This window comes from Papilio xuthus, unplaced genomic scaffold (assembly GCF_000836235.2).
Source record: "Papilio xuthus unplaced genomic scaffold, Pxut_1.1 DF825946.1, whole genome shotgun sequence".
In the NCBI taxonomy this organism is placed as follows: Eukaryota; Metazoa; Arthropoda; class Insecta; order Lepidoptera; family Papilionidae; genus Papilio; species Papilio xuthus.
This window is the reverse complement of record NW_013532703.1, coordinates 3,597,354-3,619,315: the sequence shown is the minus strand read 5'-3', so window position 1 is coordinate 3,619,315 and position 21,962 is coordinate 3,597,354. Positions and strand designations below refer to the sequence as shown.

General features: G+C 33.1%; 3 protein-coding genes across 4 annotated transcripts in view; all 3 read right to left on the bottom strand.

The window, feature by feature from the left end:
- Positions 1-5,039, bottom strand: part of LOC106124881 (fatty acyl-CoA reductase 1-like) — a gene marked incomplete at its 3' end in the record, with an annotated part of 6,622 nt that extends 1,583 nt beyond the window's left edge. The window contains exons 1-11 of the mRNA XM_013321887.1: positions 4,950-5,039; positions 4,407-4,581; positions 3,867-3,957; positions 3,578-3,700; positions 3,044-3,168; positions 2,588-2,746; positions 2,121-2,230; positions 1,802-1,869; positions 1,312-1,504; positions 645-825; positions 9-213 (exon numbers count right to left, since the gene is read on the bottom strand). Coding sequence (XP_013177341.1) covers positions 9-213; positions 645-825; positions 1,312-1,504; positions 1,802-1,869; positions 2,121-2,230; positions 2,588-2,746; positions 3,044-3,168; positions 3,578-3,700; positions 3,867-3,957; positions 4,407-4,579 — 1,428 coding nt within the window. The remainder of the gene's footprint in view (positions 1-8; positions 214-644; positions 826-1,311; positions 1,505-1,801; positions 1,870-2,120; positions 2,231-2,587; positions 2,747-3,043; positions 3,169-3,577; positions 3,701-3,866; positions 3,958-4,406; positions 4,582-4,949) is intronic.
- A 4,066-nt stretch (positions 5,040-9,105) lies between these two features.
- Ets97D (DNA-binding protein Ets97D) lies at positions 9,106-14,671 on the bottom strand. Of its 2 annotated transcripts, none has more exons than XM_013321888.1 (11): positions 14,354-14,671; positions 13,892-13,990; positions 13,661-13,782; positions 13,053-13,209; positions 12,219-12,417; positions 11,657-11,782; positions 11,369-11,442; positions 11,200-11,291; positions 10,723-10,864; positions 10,139-10,292; positions 9,106-9,697 (listed from the first exon to the last, which is right to left on the bottom strand). In XM_013321888.1, the coding sequence occupies exons 1-11, from the start codon at positions 14,502-14,504 to the stop codon at positions 9,583-9,585; spliced, it is 1,431 nt and encodes a 476-aa protein (XP_013177342.1). In that variant the 5' UTR covers positions 14,505-14,671; the 3' UTR covers positions 9,106-9,582. The 2 variants fall into 2 exon arrangements, with proteins under 2 accessions (XP_013177342.1, XP_013177343.1); XM_013321889.1 differs by having other exon boundaries at positions 13,661-13,779.
- A 489-nt stretch (positions 14,672-15,160) lies between these two features.
- Positions 15,161-19,283, bottom strand: LOC106124083 (aldo-keto reductase AKR2E4). The gene is made up of 7 exons (XM_013320542.1): positions 19,169-19,283; positions 17,631-17,735; positions 17,249-17,431; positions 16,724-16,840; positions 16,451-16,618; positions 15,877-16,077; positions 15,161-15,629 (listed from the first exon to the last, which is right to left on the bottom strand). Exons 1-7 carry the CDS (start codon positions 19,211-19,213, stop codon positions 15,399-15,401), a joined length of 1,050 nt encoding a protein of 349 aa, XP_013175996.1. The 5' UTR covers positions 19,214-19,283; the 3' UTR covers positions 15,161-15,398.
- Between the last annotated feature and the right edge of the window lie 2,679 nt (positions 19,284-21,962).

The following is a 21,962-nucleotide window of genomic DNA, read 5'->3' as shown; positions in this document are numbered from 1 at the left end:
TTGATAATGTACTTTCGAATACCATACGTCCATACTTTTATACATTCTCTACGGTCCAATGTTGCTATGTCACAGTTGAAAATATCTCTATCAATAATCGACATATTTTTGTGTAAACTGAGAGTGTTGTCGTCTTGAAACTTCCAATCATTGTTAGTAAAGAAATCCAATGCCGATGTCAATTTATTTACTTTTTCATAAATATTTAATAATCTGAAAAAAAAAAAAATAATAAGGTATACTAACATCCACACTTTATGGCGGCTCGCAATTCCGCTCAAGACGCAGAACACAATTTTAGATATATGCGGAACGTAAAAGCGTAATCGTTCTTTCCTGCTTCAACAGTAAGCAAACTATGTTGTTATGAGGAGGGAAGAATCTCATGCGGCAAGGAAAACATTAAGTATTATTGTAAAGTTGTTTACCGGTTGAGGTGGGCCTAAGAAGAGATGGATGGATTGCGTGAAAGGTGACATGATTAAGAAGGAGGTGACAACAGAGACGACGATAGATAGATTGATTTAGAGGACGGAATCCTAGTGCACCGTCCCTACGTTAGACAAGGATAGGGAGATAATTATTCAAAGTAAATTTATCCCAAGTTATACACAAATATAATACGTATAAATAAATTAACTTACATTGGACGCCTGTTTGTGAGTCTGCAAGCAGTATCCACGATGAATGCAGGTACATAATGTAAGAGCCAGAATAGAATTGTAAACAAGAATTTATGCGTAGTTTGTATAGTAAAGCAATACCAAATCGCTCGTGATGTAATTAATTTCCTTCCAAAAGTCTCAAGAACATTGCCAAGTTCCGCTGAAAAGGTAACTGTATTAAGTAACAAAGAAATATAAACAATCGTAACAGTAAGATTGTATCAGAAATTTTACAAAACAGTCATTTTTTTACCAAGACGCCTAAAGCTTTGCTAAAAAGAAGGCCGATATACGGCAGCGCCGCACCAGGTTATGTTCGAATAGTTCAGATGTGGTATTGCGAGTCCAAAAAACTCTAAGCAACCGAGTAATCAATCCTTTTAAATCATCAGTAGTTGCTGACCGATGCCATTGGGGAAAACATCATTTCATTCACTACCATAACGTGTGCATTTTTCAACTGTTTCCATTGTCCAAAAACTTGTACAAACACATTTTGATATTCCAAAAAAAACAGAGATTACGAGAAGAAATTACCACGCGCAAGAAGTAAAACTCGTATGTGAGACTATCCATGTGTAAACAAGGCCTATATGTTCCTAACAGTTTTTTATAGCTATCTGAAGTTAGTAAAATTCATACATACACCATAATAACGGGTTGCGATTATTCGTTATGTTGTAAATTTTGATGTTGCCTTTATTGGTTTGTGCCTTGGCGGTCTCACAGGCGGCGACGAGCGTCGTGTTGGTGACCAGGTCAGCCGGCACCAAGCTCAGCACGATATTTTGACGCGTTCTCAACACGTGAATAATACCAGTCATCAAACCCAAAATAAGCTGGAAAACAGCACTTTATTATACATTTGTTGAGTATTCAGATTCAGGGATGCAATGGTTCGATCCCAATCGTGTTTTTCTATTTTTTATTTCTATATAAAACATATCGTCATCCCTGCCATTATTTTCGACAAAACAGAGTTAACAGTATATTTTAAACGGGGTTTTTGGCCTCAGAAGCCCACGATTAGTGTGATATGCAGTTCAACAAAATGATTATTATCGAAGTAGCCAAATGTAAGATTCACTTAGAGCTTATATCAGTTATTATGGCCATAACAATAATAGTGTACTAACTCCACTGGGACCCAATGAATTCATCGGATCAATCCATCCTGGCAATGGCTCACGATATGAAGAAATAACTGAAAAAAAAACAATGATCAAAACTAAAATTTAACCAGTTTCGCCGGTCAAATTTTAGGATAAAGTGAAGTGAAATTTTATAATACGGATAGCAAAAATAACATGTGGCCAAAAAGAATAGTATTTCATTGAAAAAAATTTAGTGTCGATTTTATATGTATTTTTTTATCACTTTCGATTATTAAAAATAATAATTATCATATCATATTATATGTTATTAATATATTAATAATAAAATTACAGCATTTACCGATTGCCGGTCTAACAATAGAGATAGGTAAATTTTCTGCTTCAGAACGCACAATCTCTTCGCCGAGTGCTTTTGAAAAGGAATAAGCGTTTGGCCAATCCGCTTTTACTCTGAAAAAAATTTAATATCATCACGTTATATACAGATGTCAAAGTTGCTAAAAAAGATAGAAAATTATTTTTTAATTCCCTATTAATATAAAAAAAAACTAGTGACAATTTTTAAAATTCTTTATAATGCAATAACGGTCTTTTACGGCAGAGTTACACGGTCTTTATTCTTTGTTGGTCTTCTGGGTCGAGTCCCGGTGGGTTCCTTTGGAGGAAATTCTCATTTGAGAATTGCCACCAATGATGTTTTAGTGAGTAGGAATCTTGTGTGAGGTGTCTTGTCCCAAAAAGGTATATGCAATGAGACTTGTCTTCATATAGTTTGAAGTATAACGTAATCAATAGTGTAAAACTTACTGTTGCATCATATTTTCTAATTTATTTTCATCAATAGTTTCTGCCAAATCTATGAAGGCATTTGGTGGTACAGGACTATCGTAAAACTGTTCCTTAACAGCTCGCCCCACTCGACTGTGTGTAGCGTGACTGTACGCTGTGGATACGTGAACTATAGACCTGAAATAAATATACCAATTTTATATAAACATCTTCAGAAACTGATGAGAAAATAGTTCCCTAAATTGTCCAAGTCTTGGGGTCCATGAAAAAACCAGCGCGCGGGAGTGTATGATGGTGGGAAATTAGGCGAGAAATAAGGGCCTGTAAATTGGAGGAGAAATGTAACAGTAATTTAACTAAAACTAAATAAATTTAAGAAGTGGTCTACGAGAAAGTTTTTCAATCTCTGTTGTTATCTTATTTACAAACTTTACACGTAGAGTTGATATTAACTAGTATAGTGTGTATACTTGCCTTAATTCTTTACAACATTTAGCTAACCGCAATATCTCCCTGGTTCCTCTAACATTGGTCAGTGCAACCACTTTCATACTCTCATTAAAGTTCACCGTAGCTGCTGTATGGAATATTATGTTCACCTGAGAAAAAAAATCATGGTCTCTCAAAGACTTTCAATTGAGATGTTACATACGTTTCAACCAACCCGCACTTGGTCAGCGTGGTTGACTATGGCCTAGTTACCCGTAACTAAGGGTAGGCTCTCAGCCCCTCGTTGGCGACGTATAGTGAGCTGATGATGATGATAATGATACGTTTCATTATCTTGCATACTTCCGATTTCGTCCTTTTTAATATTATATCAAAGAGGTCGTATTTAAACTGACGCTAATATCTTACTAATATTATAAATGCGAATGTTTGGATGGATGTTTGTTAAAAGGTATCTCCTAAACGGCTCAACGACTCTATAATCATAATGGGAAGTTCAATTTACAATACTATCAATAAAATCCTATAAAAAGTAAATAAATGTTGTCTGTGACTGACCTGTCCTGTAATAAGCTCCCAATCAGACGCGCTTAGTCCAAGCTTCACTTCGCTGACGTCACCAGAAACTGCTAATACATTGTCCGCAAACTTTGCCTTTCGATTGTGCAAACTATCAAATACCTGTAACAGTAAAATATGAAATTACATTAACATGTTGTAAGTTAAATAACAACGTACTTTAAATGGACAGAGAAGGGGATCTAGACATCCCCTCCTGTGTCGACTGCAGCTGATGCTGCTGTCTCTACCACTGTGTTATGTATCGTGTTGTTGTTAAAAATCTCACCGGGTCTTGTAGAATCTCCTTAACTCGCTGCTGTGCAGTTTTTCCCTTTTTTGCTCGCAGTAATAAATAAACTTTATTCACGTTACAGCATCTGATAAAAAATATTATTTCCTTGTATCATACTTTTTAAGTCATTGTGTCCACATAAAGTTTTTTTTTTTTTGTATAATACAATATGGCTTACTAGCTGCCAATTAATAGGCCTCTGTCGTGGTCAAGCGGGCCATCCGTTGCACGAATTAGTTGGCTCGGAAGGAAGCATTTAGGTCAGATGAGTGTGGCGCGAAAGGCCTAATGTTAGTCTCCTTTCCATTCCCATCCTTTACTTATAAAGAAAGTATGGGAAGGAGATTTAATGGAGTAGGGAAGGCATATAAAGAGGAAATGTTCTCTGTGCATCCACTCCTCCGTCGCTTCGCTATACCGAATACAAGTGGCCGCTTGCACATTTGCCATGTTACAATATAAAAAAAACTAAAATTGCTTTATACGCAGCGATCCGATGTTCCGAGCTGTCAAGATATTTGACATCCACTTTACCTAAATAATTTCTCGAGCAGTTGTTTCCCGAGGAAGCCGGAGCCACAGGTAACGAACACATTGGTACCGGAGTAAAACTTCTCCACGCTGGAAGCTCCGCTCGCGATGATATTTGCCACATCGTGTTGACGATTGACCGCTTCTTTCTCAAAAGCTAACATTAATTCCGACATATCTAAATAAAAAAAATTACAGATTAATAGAAATTTAATATTTTTTGTAACCATCAATAGAAACCCTCGTGTTTATTGTTGTTAAAACTACGAAATAACAATAAAACAATTATAACAACAATTATTGTTATTTCGGAGTCGGTGTCTGCCAACAATTGTAGGCATATATTACAAGAAAGAAGATAACTTTCTTTGCTTTAAGATATTCAGTGTATTTTGTTTGAGATTTTTTTGCACTCAGGAATCTTTTTTTTTCTTTATTCTGTTTGCATTTTAAAATTTGTATATAGGACTATTATTTTTTATGTAAATATCATAAGATTAATGAAAAAAAAACATAATAATTAATAGAATAAAAAACTAAACTTACTTATAATTTTCACTCACAAATTATTCACAAAGTATTTATTGTTTTGTAAAACGTGTTGTTTGTTCAACAGTAAAGAATGTAATAAAAAACTTAATGATTCCCAAGTACAGTTATTCGGTTAATATTATTCATGGTATACTAGTAGTGACTCGCAGTTTTGTTTCCCGATAAATAAAAAACTTATAATTAATTAACCTCTTGCTACCACACTTAGGCTCATCATACACAAAGCAACATAAATCTTTAAGACTTGGCGATTTTAGTCGCTAAACGACTTCAATGCAATTTTTACGGGTTCTTACATAGACATGCATCGCCGACTTTTTATTCTTTAGTAGCCAAAACCAATCGCTCGCGACTTGGGAGTCTATCACGAATATTTACGATATGCCTTTTCGTGCCGTCATCGTAAAGATATGTCGAAACTTGTATGAGATTTGTAGTTGTACTTTAGGATTGCTGTAAAATACATTTTTTTTCGATAATTCCGAATACTTTCTCGCAGAACTTTCCTGTCTAATTAGGCCCACTGTTTGTCCTGATCGTTGTGAGTAAAGTCGCTGTTATTATCAAGATGGGTCATTGGATCAAGAGCAAATCTTTACAATTTACATGTAGTCGCTAAGACAGTACTGACCGAATTGACGACAGAAAATTATATTTTGTAACATTTTTGTCTGTCTGTTTGCAGGTCTTAAACTGAAACTATTTTGACAAGACTATGACTAAAAGGTAACTTATGTGATGTAAGAGTAACCTAACTTATTTATCTTTAATTACCCGATGACGATATTGTGGGCGCCCGCTAAAATTAATTAAAATAAATTATTGCATTCAACTTGGATTTTAATACAATTTAATTTGTAGACTATACTTATGTAATAAATTATTATTACATTATCAATATGATATTGTTGACAGAATATAAAAAAAACTTAAATGTAGTATCAGTAAAATACAAGCTGTCGCCCGCGACTTCGTCCTCGCGAAATTGAAAAAACATAATTAGTAGCCCATCTGTTCTTCCAGACTATTTTCTATATGTATACCAAATTTAATCGAGATCCATACAGCCATTCTGGAGATACCTTCAAACATCCGTCCATCAATCCATATAAACATTCGTATTTTTTATATTAGTAAAAGAAGTCAGATTAACGATGTCAAACCGTGTCCGCTATTTATTCACTTATTTTGTTTCACAAGTCATAAATTATAGCCAGTAAAAATGTTGAAAGATGATGTTTAACAAAAAAATAAAAAAAAATCGATTTTTTAACGAATTGCGAACAGAAAGAAACTACTGAAGCTACGACCGAAATAGGTAAAAAGTGGTTGTTCGCTATAGACAGGTACGCGAGAAATTATTTTTTAGGGTTCCGTACCTTGAAAGAAAAAACGAATCCCTTATAGGATCACTTTGTGGTTCGTCCGTCTGTCTGTCTGTCTTTTTTTCGATATTATTATACATACAGACACTTCAATTCAATTAACTGTATTGATAAAAAACAACATATGTAAATTGTTTGTTTCGAATACAAAATTATGTACGCACGTTAACAAGTTTGGCCCGTTAGAAATGTTTTATTTATTTTATTTTTTTAAATGATGGGAAGGGGCAAATGTTTTTTTTATATATCATAAGGTGGCAAACGAGCGAGCGGCCACCTGAAATCGCTGAAATAGCGAAGTGACCGTTGCCCATAGACATACGCAATTGCATATGCGTTGCCTACCTTTAATCGACGGAGGAGAGAATGCACAGAAAGAAAATATTTTCTCTTTCTATGCATCCTCTCATCCGGAAAGTCCACTTCCACTTCCCAACCCTTCCTCATAAGAAAAAGGGTGGGAAGGGAAAGAGCACTAAATTAGGCCTCCGGGACGCACACTCATCAGACTGTACGCGGAATAGCTTCCACTTCACGCCTGTCTTCTGTATGGTCGTGGTATTTCACCGGGCGAGCCGGGCCAATTCGTGCGAAGATGTTAAAGCGGGCTCTACCACTGTTAAAAGTGTGTATTAAGCCTACGGATCACATACTCGTAGGTCTAAATAAGGACCTACTTCTATTGCACGCCTGCTTTCGCTATCGGTACCACCTGCTCGATGCCATTTGCCGGGCCTTTAAACCTAAAGAAATAATTTTGAATATGAAATTAATGTTTAAAATTGAGGAATCTTCAACCAACCCTGTGCTGGTTCGGTGTAAGAAGGAAGAATTGAAAAGTAGTCTAAAAGTCGCCCATACCTGATTCGATTTTTTTTCCGTAGAGAGTACTATGCGGGGATGTTAGAGTCACTTGATATATGTACTAAAGTGACAGCAAACTTATCAAAACTGATTTAAAAACGGCTAAACACCCACGACATTCATTCGCGGACCCTGCCGCGAAATAATACCAGTACCACTCATTCTGATGAAGGGCCCCCGATGGGCTCGAAACTAGTCGGTGCCGCCACCGGACGAATATACGTGAGTGTTTAGCCGTTTTTAAATCAGTTTAGTATAATGTCTAACGAAAGTTTGAATAATCTAACAAACTTATCGAATTTATTTCCTCCATAATAAGATCATATCTTTTAAACTCGTGTTAAAACTTAAATTTACTGCGATGTAAAATAAATCCTAAAATAGTATACAAATATGCTTAGATTAAACTCATGGTCTATAAAATAACTTATTTTTTTTTAATTAAATAAGTATAAATTAAAATAATAAAACAATATAACGAACGCGTGAAATGATTATAAATGCAATGAACCGGCGCAATTAGCAAAGACCTTTGTTACTGTTGTATTGTGTACTGTTAAGTAGGCATGTACAGTCACCGCCACTTGCGCTGTTCGACTTACAGAATAATTAACTCGCTTTTGTCAAAACTTCTTTAAAACATTAATTTTCACTATTTTTCTGACAGGCGCAGTCGTGTTGTGGAACGGTCTTTCTAAGCCAGTACGACAAGCAATGAGTGTACCTCTTTTTCAAAGGTGTCAGCACATTGCAGAACCTCTGGAGTTGCACATATCCTAGGGCAGCGATGACCACTTTGTTTTTCCGCTGCACGTTTGTTTTAAAAAAAACTATTGTAAGCCATCACTAATATATTATAGTTTTCAGATATCTTAGCTCCTCCTAACTTCGCGCGAGTCTCTGCGCAGAACTGCGCAACGCACAGATGACCTTGGACCGGCAAGATGTTTGAAAAGAGTTATACTATGGTGTTTAATACGTTGTTGAAACATTCACGTTAAAGCTACTGGTTCTTCTTCTTTAATAACAAATCGTATAAACAATATTAGCTTAAATCCCACACACCTTCAATTTCAACTGCACAGTTTAACTGTACAAATAAAGGTACGGTGCTTTAGAGGTGACATACTGCCACCACTGTATGAATTAATATTTCGACTGCGTCAATAAATATATTATTTTTTTATAAACAGCAATACAATAAATAAACATCGGCTTGTTGTAAATTATGTGCCGTTTATACTAAAAGAAAAACATAATGAATTTCAATTTACGCTTGCATAAATTTTATTTTACTTGAACAATATTATTTTAATGGAAAATTCAGATTTTTTATTTTTTTATGTTATTAAATAAACAAAATTGTATTTAAGACATAATATCTTAATATTTTAAGCAAATTTTTAATTACAACCGTTATTTTTTTAACAATGTTTTTTCGGCAGGTTTAATCTCATTATTTTATGTTATAATTCGTTTTACGACCTTCTTTGCGCGGAATTTAAAAGAAAAAAAACTAAACACTACGACACATCATCGAGAAGAATAAAAAAAACATAAAACGATTGATTTTGTTGGACTAAATTTTAAAACCAGTGTATTAAAAACAAAAAACATTGACGTAACAAAATAAACTTTATTTGTACAGATAACCTTAAAATTAATTATTAAAAATAGATGACTATATTATTCACAATTTTTACTACTACCTAATAAAGTTATAAACATTATGGTTCCAGAGTTCATAATATTAAAATACAGCTCATATAAATTACAATTTTATGAAAAAAACAATTCATATTGAAAATCGAATTTAATATGTGACAATTTTGACCTGTCACGTGTGACATTACAACTTTTCAATATAAATCCATAGACAATGACATTGACATTGACAGGGATGTAAATATAATTTCTCATTTCCACAGAATTCAATAAAAAAAACATCAATCCAAAAGCAATATTTACATTACTCAATATGTTGAATATATTGGGTCAAGACAAGTTTAAATATATTGTAAATATTGCATAACAGAAAAGGAGTTTTACTAAGAATTCTCACCAAAGTTAAACAGAGCGGTTGCGACTAGAAATGGCTATAAATTCAACGAAAAACATCAAATCGTAAATAATTCATTTTACAAACAATAATTATATTCTGAATTACTTATTAATAATATTTTCCTTTCCAGACCAGAGATTCTTAAATTACATGACCCCACGACGTCTGCAAGACCTGGCAAATCATAGAAAATGTAATTAAATGAACTTTGAAGAACTAAATAGCAGAAAATTAACACTTTTTTAATACTATAAGAAAAGAAATCTGGGAATCCCTGATCTAGAACATTAGCCAATAAATATTCTTGGTACATATTTTATGAATTATTTGTCTCATCTTTTGACTCGTGCACTTCTCTGACCAGCTCGGCCAACTCGTCCGCCCCGTAGCCAAGCAGTTCCCGAAGATCGCAAACAAATTTGTACACAAATCTACAACAAATAATTCAATATTTCATTACTAGAATAAAAGCAAGTAGATTTTTCCACTTTCGATGCGTTCTTTGTTCTGTTTTTTTTTTTTTGCCGTGAGATATTATTGTCAAAGAATTGTGTTTCAATCATTTAATATTATTTTATTAACTCTTTTGATGCTATAATTTTAAAATGCCGGGTTCATGCTGCGACAGAGTTATAAACCGGTAAGAGGCGCTGCTGTCGCATATCTCGGTTTGTTCTGTCACAAAATATCTAAACCTATTTAGGCATATAAACTGCCAGTAAAATAAAAATACAAGACATCTACAGTACGACAAAACTTGTAACACTTTTCTGACATTGACTGGGGTGGCGCTAGTGAGCTGTCATAATTTAGTTTGATTCGATCGATTCGGGTCAGATAAGAGTCGATTATAATTAAAAATGTTATATGACCTCTTTCCGGCGACTTTGGCGATCATATCTCCATCGTAGTAGTATCGCAGCGCTCTGGAGAGTTTCTCGTAGTTCATAGCGGGTTTGTGTTTGCGCGCACCCCACAGCCACGCCACGCGCTCCGGCTCCAGCAGCTTGAATTCACCCTCTGTACCTATAGTTAATTTTACTAATATTATAAATGCAAATATTTGTATGTATGGATGGATGTATGTTAGCTTGCATCTTCAAAACTTCTGCATGGATCCCAATGTAATTTGGCATAGATATAAAACATAATCTGAAAGAACACATAGGCAACTAATTATGTCTTTTTTTAATACTGCGCAGACTGAGTCACGAGCCACAGTTAGTCTCACTAATATTATAAAAGTGTAAGGTTAGATGGATGGATTTATGTTAGTAGGTTTGCCCAATGGTTTAACGGAGCTTGATGAAATTTGGGACAGATGTAGAACATAGTCTGGAAGAACAAATAGGCAACCAATTACGTTTGTATAATATAGCCTGTAATTAAGCATAATTATAACTAACTTTTGCAAGCGACATCATCAGCGCATTTTGTCACTGAAGTCAACACTCACCATGCCACCGTATGACATCAAAGTACTCGGCGCTGGTGAGCAGCTCCAGCAGGAACTGCCACAGCTGTATCTGTCCATTGTAACCGGTGCGCGACGACACGTACAGGCAAACTTCGTCCTCATTTCGCTCTCGTAACGATAACTGTAGTAAATATAAGAAATTATTAGAAGAAAAAAATAGTAAAAATTTATTTTTATTTATTTCGACTTTTGTATTACAATCCATAGCTGCGCTACGACATTTTCTTATATTAAAAGGTGCAAACGAACAAGCGGCCAATTGAATTCGCCGAAATAGCGAAGCGAACCCTGCCCATAGTAACCAGCAATTGCAGTTACCTACCATTGATAGATGGAGGAGGGGATGCACAGAAAGAGGATATTATAATATGTTCATTTACTTTATTTGCAAAGACCTAAAAGCTACTTGTATTATTTGATTTAGTATATATCAACAGTGCAAAGGTTACAACTTACCTGTTTGCTCACTTGTTTGGGTTTCTTTTTGATTGCAGACTGCGGCGTCTCCAGTACATCCTTTACCGGCTGCTCGTCGTTCTGAACCACAGCTGGAATACATTGATTAATTATTATAATTAAATATAGATAACTCCATATAAAAATGTTCTTTTGATTTCTCACTCACCGATAAATTTACATTTCCTTAACAATTCAAAGTGTGTCCAAAACAAATCTCCCGGATCCGAAGGAACTTTCTCTCTGAAATAGTTTGATAAAATCTTTAATAATTTTAATTGGAATTTGAAGTTAATTTAGTATTTATATACAAAAGAATTAAAAATATCACATAATTTGTCTTATTAGTGTTACCAAAGAACATTTTATTGGTATCATACCATCCTTTTTAAAAATACCTTTATTCCTTAAAAAAATTTGAATTGAATTTCTTTAAAATTGTAATTTTTTTACTTACTTGAAATCAATATTAGTGATGGCACACAACTCCGCTCCACTGATGCTCCAGTCTGACAGTTTAACGCCAGTCAAATTGAACTGACGCACCGCCCACTGGATCCATAACTTAACGTGCTGCACAGACCTACAGACAAACAATCATATGGTTTACATTATGCCAGCACAGTAACACAGTAGCGCTGACCTGACAGTGTTTACATTACGTTACAGTTGTATATGACACCACTGATTTTGAGCGCTACTGTCTTCCTGTACTGGTATAATGAAATTAAGCAAATATTACTAACACAGTCATTCATCTTATTATCTAAGAAATAAATGGGAAGGGAATATTTTTTTTACTTTTCCAATCCAATAGCTTAATAGTTTAATGTATGGAGTGCCAATAAAATGATCGTATTTCCCCGCCAAATGTAATTTTGTTCTTATTATATTATTGTTTAAGAAACAAGGAGAGATTACAGGAAAAAAACAAATAAACCCATGCATTGAGAAGAGTTTAAATTTATAGGACTTTAAGACAACTATCTTTATTGCATTCATCTAAATATTTAACTTACCAGTCAGCGGGATCATCAGGTATATGAACCCTGCTGTGGTCGGCTCTGAACTGGCCGTCCACTACCCATTTGACAGCAGCGGCGTGAGGCTGTGGCACCTCCCCCTCCATCTGCCCATCACCCTCTTCCTCCACCGCTACTGATGTCTGACCTACATTTTCCGCTGCTGCTTGCTCCACTTTCATTTCTACACATTCATCTGAAATTTAAATACTAAATGTTATTATACTATCTTACTATAGTTATAAATGCGAATAGATGTTTATTAGAAGGTATTTCCAGAATGGCTGCATAAATCTCATTGAAATTTGTCATGTAGGACATAGCCTGGAAGGACACATAGGACCATTTAACAGTGGTAGAGCCCGCTTTAACATCTTCACACGAATTGGCCCGGCTCGCCCGGTGAAATACCACAACCACACAGAGTTCAGGCGTGAAGTGGAAGCAATTCCGCGTTTCGTCTGATAAGTGTGCGTCCCGGAGGCCTTATTTAGTCGTCTTTCACTTCCCATACTTTTTCTTACAAGGCAAGGATGGGAAGTGGAAGTGGACTTTCCAGAGAAGAGGATGTATGGAAAGGGAAGATATTTTCTTTCTGTGCATCCTCCCCTCAGACGATAAAGGTAGGCAACGCATATGCAATTTGCGTACGTCTATGCGCAACGGTCACTTCGCTATTTTGGCGATTTCAGGTGGCCGCTCGCTCGTTTGCCACCTTATAATATAAAAAAAAATAAAGGAAAAAACCTTTTTTTATAACTCCGTGTGGAGCGGCTCGTGAGCATTGGCTAGTAATAAATGAAAATAATTATTATAAGGCACTCTACTTACACTCATCTGTTGGTTGTGGCAATTGTACCAATTCTTCATCAGGCTTTAACACATCAAGGATATTAATTTTTTTCTCAGCCGGTTTAATTTGAATATTTACTTGTACAACACCTTCCCCTTTAATACATTGTTCCACTAGAGTTTTGTGATTTTCTAACTGTAAACAAAAACCAAACATTTATAGTAGTAGTCCATGTTACAATGATTTTGTCCAATCAAATTAAACTGTCTAGGCGAATCTGTGGCACAGAATATATTGACTTATGCTTTGTTCTGATCCAAAGCCTTACACATTGTAAAAAATAGTTCAAGTGCACATTTTATGCTGAAATAATTAAATTTACCAAATAATTCAAGTAAAATACTTTACTCATAATATGAAATAGGGTAATTACCACTATACATAAAACTAGCTGTTGCCTGTGACTCAGACAGTCCTCACAGTTCTGGAGCTTAATAACCATTATGCTTCCATGCATCCATTGATCCATCCATATGTCGAATCATTTGCATTTATGTAATTAGTAAGAAGTAACATTTGATGTTTTATATCCATCAAGTACTATCAAGTACTTATATTATGCTATATCTTATTGATAACTACTTACCATTTTAGCATCCTGAAGCCAAAATGTGTAGTCAGATAAATCATCACCCAGTCTTTGCTCCAACATTAACCTAAGTCGGGACAATCTTGTTCTGATATCCATCAGTTGTACTATCACCTCTTCTGGAAATAAATTCATTGGGTAATGTAGGTAAGGTAAAGAAAAAAAAATATAGTTCCAATTGCTATACTATTACATATTGATAAAAGGAAACCTAAATAATTAACATACCTGAGGAATCACTGCTTTGCATAGTGTCTTCATCCTCTACAGTGTCAGAGAAAACAGTCAATGGTGTTGGCAAGATCTCACCTCCGGAATGAATTAACCCTGAAGGGACATAATTATTAGTTTTAATGTGACCATACTGCCATTATGTCAATTGTTTCTAAACCCAAAATATATAATATATAAAGCTTTAAAGTTATTGTAAGGAAAATGTTAGTTATGGAGTACATTTTAGAAACTGCTAAAAGTATACATAAACATTCCTAATAATATATCTATCATTTAATGTCTGATAATGAATATGTTCCACAAAAATATTAACTTTCAATCGCTTCTTTCACCAACAATTTATTTCTCATGTTGTTGTCATATTGTTTACTTTTAAGTTTAAACATGAATAAACATAAACTTTTAAAGTTAAGATGATAAGACACATAAAAAGTGCTAGTTATTATTGTAACTTACCTAAATCAGTCTCAGTCACATACTGAGGCATACCAGACAGAGGATCTGACCTTTCTACATCCTCAGTTTCATCTTCAAAAGAAGTTTCACCACCTTCCATTTTAATTGTAGAAACGTTTAATAATTCATTTATATCAGACACCTCCATCATTAATATAAAACCTTTTCACATTAACACTGTAACTTATATTCTTGGAACAAATTTTTCGTGCACAGTGTTTGTATATACTGTTGACAATGTTTTCCTGTTTAAACTTCTGAAAAATTATTACATTTGAAAAATAATAGGAAAAGGAAATTGGTTACAGTTCCTCTTCCGCGTGCGCCAAAATCACAAATTCATAGACAAGACAAAATCAAAGAGTATAAAATATTATAACCTACGTTATTCGTTAAACACGGATAACAGTTTTTTAACGTTATAAATTAAGATCAAATACAAGAGTATCGCAGAGACTTTTATAAAGTTAAAAAACTTTTAATTTCTTGAAACTTCAAGCTTAAGTAATGCGAATAAGTAGTTTGCCTTGATCTTAAAAAGGCTTTTCGAATGAATCGAATGCTCTAAATCAAATGATGCAATATTGACTTGAAGACCATTTCATATGTTTTTTTATGGATTAGCAATGAGAAAAGAAACAAATAATGGTTTAAAACATTTAAGGAAACTTACAGTACCTGCGCAAGACACACACCATCGTAAAAGTAAAGGCCACTGCCTGCCTCCCGTACTGTCTGCCTCCAAAAAAAGTGGCGGCTAAAGCGGAATCAATCGCATTCAAAGAAAATGAAAAGTCATAGTTTTTATCCAAAAATGTTAGTTTATTTTATAAAACTAATCAAGAATAATACAATCAATTAAGCTCCTTTTCAAGTTGTCATTTTTTTTTTACAAAAATAGGTAAATTGTGGTTACAATGGGAACTTCCGTACAGCCAGAGACGACGACGGGGTTCTGTTTTCACGCTGATATTAATATTAATAATAAACGAATTATTTTTTTCACAATTTCACGCAGAGGCAAAATCAAGTCAAAAAACATGTGTTATTGTTTTCTTTTGTTAAGGAAAGGATTATCTTGAGGATTATCAATTTTTTCGAATGGGTAATAAGGATGGTTCTGCCAAAACGACGGCAATGTATATCTCACGTTATTATGAAATTGGTTGATTTTTTCAATTTCATATTGCTCCAATTTGAAATCGAAAATATCAATATTTTCCTTCAAACGTTTCAAGTTTGTAGACTTTGGTAGTGGCACAACATTTCTATCGACCTGAAAAAATATTGTGGATGAAATTCTTGAAACTTACTACAATCGCAAATAATACTGTACATGAATTGATTGATTTATATGAATACTAGCTGTCGCCCGCTACTCCCTCTGTACGGAGTTAAAAAAATCTTAAGTAGTGGCCTGTATGTTCTTCCAGACTATATTTTACATTTATGCCAAATTACAGCAAGATCCATGCATCCATCTAAACATTTGTATTGATAATATTAATAAGAAGTAAGATTACCTGCCACCTTAACACGACTTGCGGTGTTGTTTTATTATATTTCCTAGCAATTTCAACTAGTATTGGTTCATCTATCTTAGGTCCCGGAAATTGCATTCCGTATCTCATAACTAAAGAACCAAATGGACTGTATCCCATCACTACCATGCTTTCTGACTTTGCATATTCTATGATCTCAGATTGGATCATTTGTGGATGGACCTGAAAACATAACCTAATTACAAAATCGTTTTATAACAAAAATATACATACATATTTATCCGCGTTAACTAATGTACATTTTTGACACTTGGGTTAATTACATTGATTATTTATACTGTTAATTAAGAATGAATATAATACATGTGCTACGAATCGTAATGCATTTAGAAATAACTTCATTTACTAGTCAGGGCCGTCTTAACCCGAGGATGCAGAGCGCCCGGGCGCCATGTCTTTGGGGCGCCAAGGCGGCTCGCCCTGAGGGCGCTAGTAGACATAATATTTTTACACACGAGCGCCTAATGTTTAAGACGGCCGTTAGCGATCTTTTAAACCCCTAAACCTACTTTAATTACATTCGTCGCATATTTACCTCAACTTGAATAGCCACTGGCTTAATAGATGCTTCCTTTATGAGTCTCCTCAATTGATCCAAGTTGAAGTTAGAGACGCCAATAGATTTTGCGAGACCCGTTTTCTGGACATCTTCCAATCCTCGCCACGTCTCCATGAAGTCGACATCGGAGAATGTGTAATCATCCTGTAGAGAACACTAATATTATGATATGTTCATAAGTAATAATTTTACGAACGATGATTTTAATAATTTTAAACTTTTTGCGCCAATCTTATTTAGTTTACTCACGTTTAAACCAATCGGCCAATGCATCAAATACAAATCTACGTAATTAAGACCCATTTTATTTAAAGATTGTTTTAGTGCCAGAGGTACTTGTTCCCTCTTGTGTTGCGTGTTCCAAAGCTGAAAGAAAAACAAATACATTAGTACCCACATCTGCGAAACAGATTAGGCATTGATTTCATTTTCGCACGAAACATTGATTTACACGACACGCCCACATATGGCACTTATCCTATTATAAAAATAAAAAAAATGTTATTTTACACATTGTAAGGAAAACGAGTAAAACCGACAAAGTATATTTTTTATGAACTATATTATTTAGTTCGTTTTAAATACGAATTTACGTTTGATGCATTCACATCTTAACCACTTATCCGTTAATGGAATATCTATGATCAATGGTCGCATCGCTATTGCACCGAATCAAGTGGTCACTTGCTCGTTTGCCACCGTATAATGAAAAAAACATTAAGAACATATACAATAGCCTTGATGGCCGCGTGAAAAGCTTCAGTATTCGTATACCTTTGTTGTAACAAAAACATCGTCTCTGGTAATCGCACCTTCTTCGATCTTCTTCCGAATGCCTTCACCAACTTCTTCTTCGGTTTCGTAAATGGCTGCCGTGTCGAAGTGTCTATAGCCGATATCTATTGCATTCATAACAACATTGGCTAGTTGTTTGTTTACTGATTTCACCACTCCACCCTGTTACATCATATTTAATTAGATAATAAAAAAATAAAATAAAATCAACACAATATTCAAAAAGAGTTTGTTGCAAAGTTAAATTACTAATAAACAAAAAAGAAAGAACATTATGGTTACTGAATTAGTAAGAGTAACAATAACCGTTGAAGACTTTTAGTCACAGAGCTGTTACGCAAAATAAATCTTTATATCACACCTGATCAAATCCCAAGTAAGTGCCTAAAGCAATTGCAGGCATCAATTTTCCATTATTCAGTTTCAATTTCGGCACTTCAACGCACATTATACCAGACAACGCCATCTACAAAATAAAAATTAAAATAATCTTTGCATATTATAAATCTTGCGATCTTTTAACGCGCGACGAAAAAACGCAAGGATGCGTCGACTAATAAAGTTAATCGTTAAGTGGTTTATCTATTTTAAAGTAAACAGAGACTTCGATTTATCATACTATCCCATCGGAAAGTTACTCGAATATGTCTCTTTGAATTTAATACGGTTTCCTCCTAACATCTTGACTATTATTCATAGGTTTATGAAGTTAAATTAGCGCTTGATATTACCTACTAGTGTTTTTGCAGTAACACGTAAATATAAAATGGAAGGTCTAAGAAGCCTAGTGAAGGGACGCAAGAGGCGATCGACCTTGGAAAATACCATTGTATGTAGGTTAGTACAAAAAACATTTATAGTCGCATAGTCTGCATATGTATGTCCGATTTAAAATGCACAAGGAAACTTTATATTGTCTTTAAAATAAAACAGTATCAAAAATAACTTTTCAAGAAACCTCACAACACATGAGAATGCTATGGTAATTTTTGTGTTTGTAATTCATGAATAACGAAACAAAACAGATAAATTTACTCGAAATATTCAAATTAGACAAAGTCAAAGGATGTCCTAAATTAAAAGTGTTTAATAGATCGATAAATTGAACTAAACAAGGAAAAAAAACTTAAAACTTAACTTTAATGAAGAATTATAGGCACAATATATTTTTATACATATTTTGGTAGTGAAAACTCACGTTAAGTTTACCCCAATGATGAATAGTTTAATGATACACCTCTCTATAGTATTCCTAAATTAGAATAGGTTGATGTTATATGAACGTAATAATATGAAAACTAACTGTTAACCATGCATTCTACTTTTATAATTAAAAACAAAATAGTTAGAACCTTCTCCTTTTTTAAGTTTGCAAAATGTATTGTGGGTAGGTGGCTCGCAATAACTAATACGCAAATAACCGTATTTCTACATTATCAATCATCATATTTAACTTACGTTAACAACGACAATTTTGTTATTAAAAATAAAAAAGTGAAGATTTATTTAAAGAATGAAACTTGTTTCAGTATTCCGTGAAAATATTATAATGGCCGAATTAAGACTAACTCAAAAGAAAACGTTTTTGAAACCGTTATTTTGAAACACCCTAATATTACAATAAATATCGATGCCGTGTTATAGAAAACCTATTTCATTTTAATTTAATTTTCTACATCGTGTACTCTTTTGTTTGCGTTTATTTTATGTTACGTATTTAAAATTAAAGGACATAATTTCATATCACATAATTTCATATCCAATTGAAACTATTTATAAATGCTAATATTTAATAAACACGATTTAGCATTAATAATAAACAAAATAAGATAAAAAAACTTGTTTAATTATTAAAAGAACATATGAAAACGCATAAAAATAACGCATAATTCTACTCACCACAGACAACAGCCCGAACAAAGATGAACAACCGTTTCCCGCCATGGTTGACACTGACACTAAACTATCCTGCCTGTGCAATTATTTTATCCTACCGCATTTATTTAAATTTTCTTTTAGCTGGAGCGCCTAATAACGGGTAGTCGCGCGATGTGAATAAATAAAGCAGACAATTCCATACAAATGGCGGTTCACGTTGCTTGCCACATACGAGACAACAACTGTTAAAAAACTCATTAATTAACATATATGGTTGAAAAAAATATTATCTTTGAATTTAGAAATCTAACGTTTAGACCCATATGAGTTTTTTTTTAAATCGTAAATTGACCTTGAAAATAAAGCTTCGATATAGTTCACAATAAATGGTTATTAACCCGCGCTTATCGTCCTCTTTGTTTACATTAACGGTATCTAATTCTACAGCTTTAAAACCTCATTAAACTTGAACTTTACTATGATTACATGGCCGATTTAATGCTTTGCGCTGCTTTATATATTACTAGCTGACGCCCGCGACTCCGTCCGCGCGGAATTAAAAATAGATGTTGGCCGATTCTCAGACCTACTCAATATGCTCACAAAATTTCATGAGAATCGGTCAAGCCGTTTCGTTGGAGTATGGAAACGAAAATTGTTTGTGATTTGTCCGTCACAATTGTGCGACGTTGTACCACAATTGTAACATCTCTCTAAGGAACTTGGGTTTAAATAAAACACATGAAATATATCATAGACAATTCACTCACAATAACAAATCATCACAAATAATAAAGCACCTGTACAGCAAATCAAACGGAATGTATCAATTAATACCAACCAAGAAAGTTATAGACGAAACGCTTTCAAACAAATACAGAATTATTATTATATAGATTAAATAAAACATAATTACGATAAAAGCCAATAAAAAATATTCATGTAAGTAAAAATTCTGGGACAGAAGGCCCAGTTTACATTATTCCAGTCCAGGGATGGATTCAATCACTGGATTAAAATTATGTAAACTAAGTTTGAACCGGCGACGTTTCTCAGTCTATAAATTTCGTTAGTTTTGCGTGATTGTATGTATGTACGGATATATATAATTCTTATAATACATTAAAGCGATATTATTGGCTATTCACGTACACACAATTATTATTGTACATCACATATATTTGTTTTAATGATCAAAGAAAACTTTGTAAAGGAACAATAACGGCATTAGATTTTTTTAATATTTTTGTTAAAATGTAATTCATAATTATGAATTTCGTTTACATAGTTTAAGTCTAGATTTGAATCGACTTATACTAAATCTAAATATTTTTTTGCATATATAATACATTGATCATTACAACAAATATATATTATTTCTTTAACATGTACATGAATATGTCTATATACTATGTATATGATTAAATTTCTAATCTGTATGTTCGATATACATATATCTCTAGGTGCTAGCTAATGTGCTATCGAAAAATAAGTTTTCTTAATATTAATTAGGTACATTATATTTTTTGATGTGTTTGATAATCACAAAAATAATTTGAGAACACTTGATGGTCAAAATTTGTGTTAAAAGTAATAAAAAAAAAACATTTTCCTAAAATATACAAATTGCTATTTTTATATTAAACTTCCGGAGAATTTTAAATTAAATTTCTTAAGAAAATATTATAACCATTGTTAAGCTACGATGAACTATGAGAAATTAATAATCAGAATTAAAAAAAAAATGAAATTTACAAGAGAGTTTAGACAACAATATTTGACTATAGAGTATTTTTACAACATAAATGAAAACAAAAGAATCAAAATTTTTGTGTTAAAAAAAAAATTACACATTTAGAGATTACTGATTTATATTAATTCTAAATTTAAAGCTTTTAATAAGATTGCTTAATTTTAAGTCAATATTCAATCATAAATACGATTAACTTATTGTTAACCGGTTTTATCCAGATGTAACTATAACTCAATTAATATGATTCAATTTAACCTTTTCATCCTTTCTATAAATATAAAATTAAATTGATAGTACATTACAATAGTAAAATAAGTACAAAACAAAAAAAAATACAAAATTAATAATATTCTATAATTTCTATCTTTTGTAAAATAGAGGAAAATATAATATAAATAATATCAATTTAAATATTACTTAAACTACATATATAATTAACTTTCTACACAATCAAATAGTTATATGACACCCATAGACTAGACAACGCCAAAATAGACAGGACATTCACAAATTTTATTGAGAAAATTACATCTTTATTCAAAAACGACTTTTCATTTGTTAAAAAAACAATTTGCGATCGAAGATTGTTCTACTTAAGTTGTTTTTCTTGTGTTGTTATTTTTTTCGAACTGATTGAGAAAGTAAACAAAATACTTTATATGGAAATAATTCGAAATATTGTTTATATTTCCATATGGTGGAAACATTGAGATTATTTAACGGTACTCATACATTTCATATCAAGCACTTTTCTGATAATTTTACTAACCCTACTTCTACATACAACCTATATCTCGACAATTATTAATAAATATATTATTTATTAGCCAGTTTTTATCCATTTTATATTGAGATTATCGGTAGTGACATTAAAAATTATTTTCCCTATTTAAGTATATTATGTAAACTAATGCAATATTTTAAAAATTACTGGCAAATTGTGAACTCTAAATTGTGCCTATTAAACTCTATAGCGACCAATATTCATTAATACGTCTTATTAAAAAAAACATTAAAAAAATCTAATAATAAAATTAAAAAGTAATGCTGAAATTTCGAATC

Coding starts and splice junctions, on each gene's coding strand:
- Ets97D (XM_013321888.1), bottom strand. CDS start 14,504: ATGATGGAGGTGTCTGATATAAATGAATTATTAAACGTTTCTACAATT. Junction 10,293..10,722: donor TGATGTCATACGGTGGCATG/GTGAGTGTTGAC, acceptor AATTAACTATAG/GTACAGAGGGTGAATTCAAG. Junction 9,698..10,138: donor GCCAAAGTCGCCGGAAAGAG/GTCATATAACAT, acceptor TATTTGTTGTAG/ATTTGTGTACAAATTTGTTT.
- LOC106124083 (XM_013320542.1), bottom strand. CDS start 19,213: ATGGCGGGAAACGGTTGTTCATCTTTGTTCGGGCTGTTGTCTGTG. Junction 16,841..17,248: donor ATGTTTTTGTTACAACAAAG/GTATACGAATAC, acceptor TTTTTCTTTCAG/CTTTGGAACACGCAACACAA. Junction 16,619..16,723: donor ATTGGCCGATTGGTTTAAAC/GTGAGTAAACTA, acceptor TGTTCTCTACAG/GATGATTACACATTCTCCGA.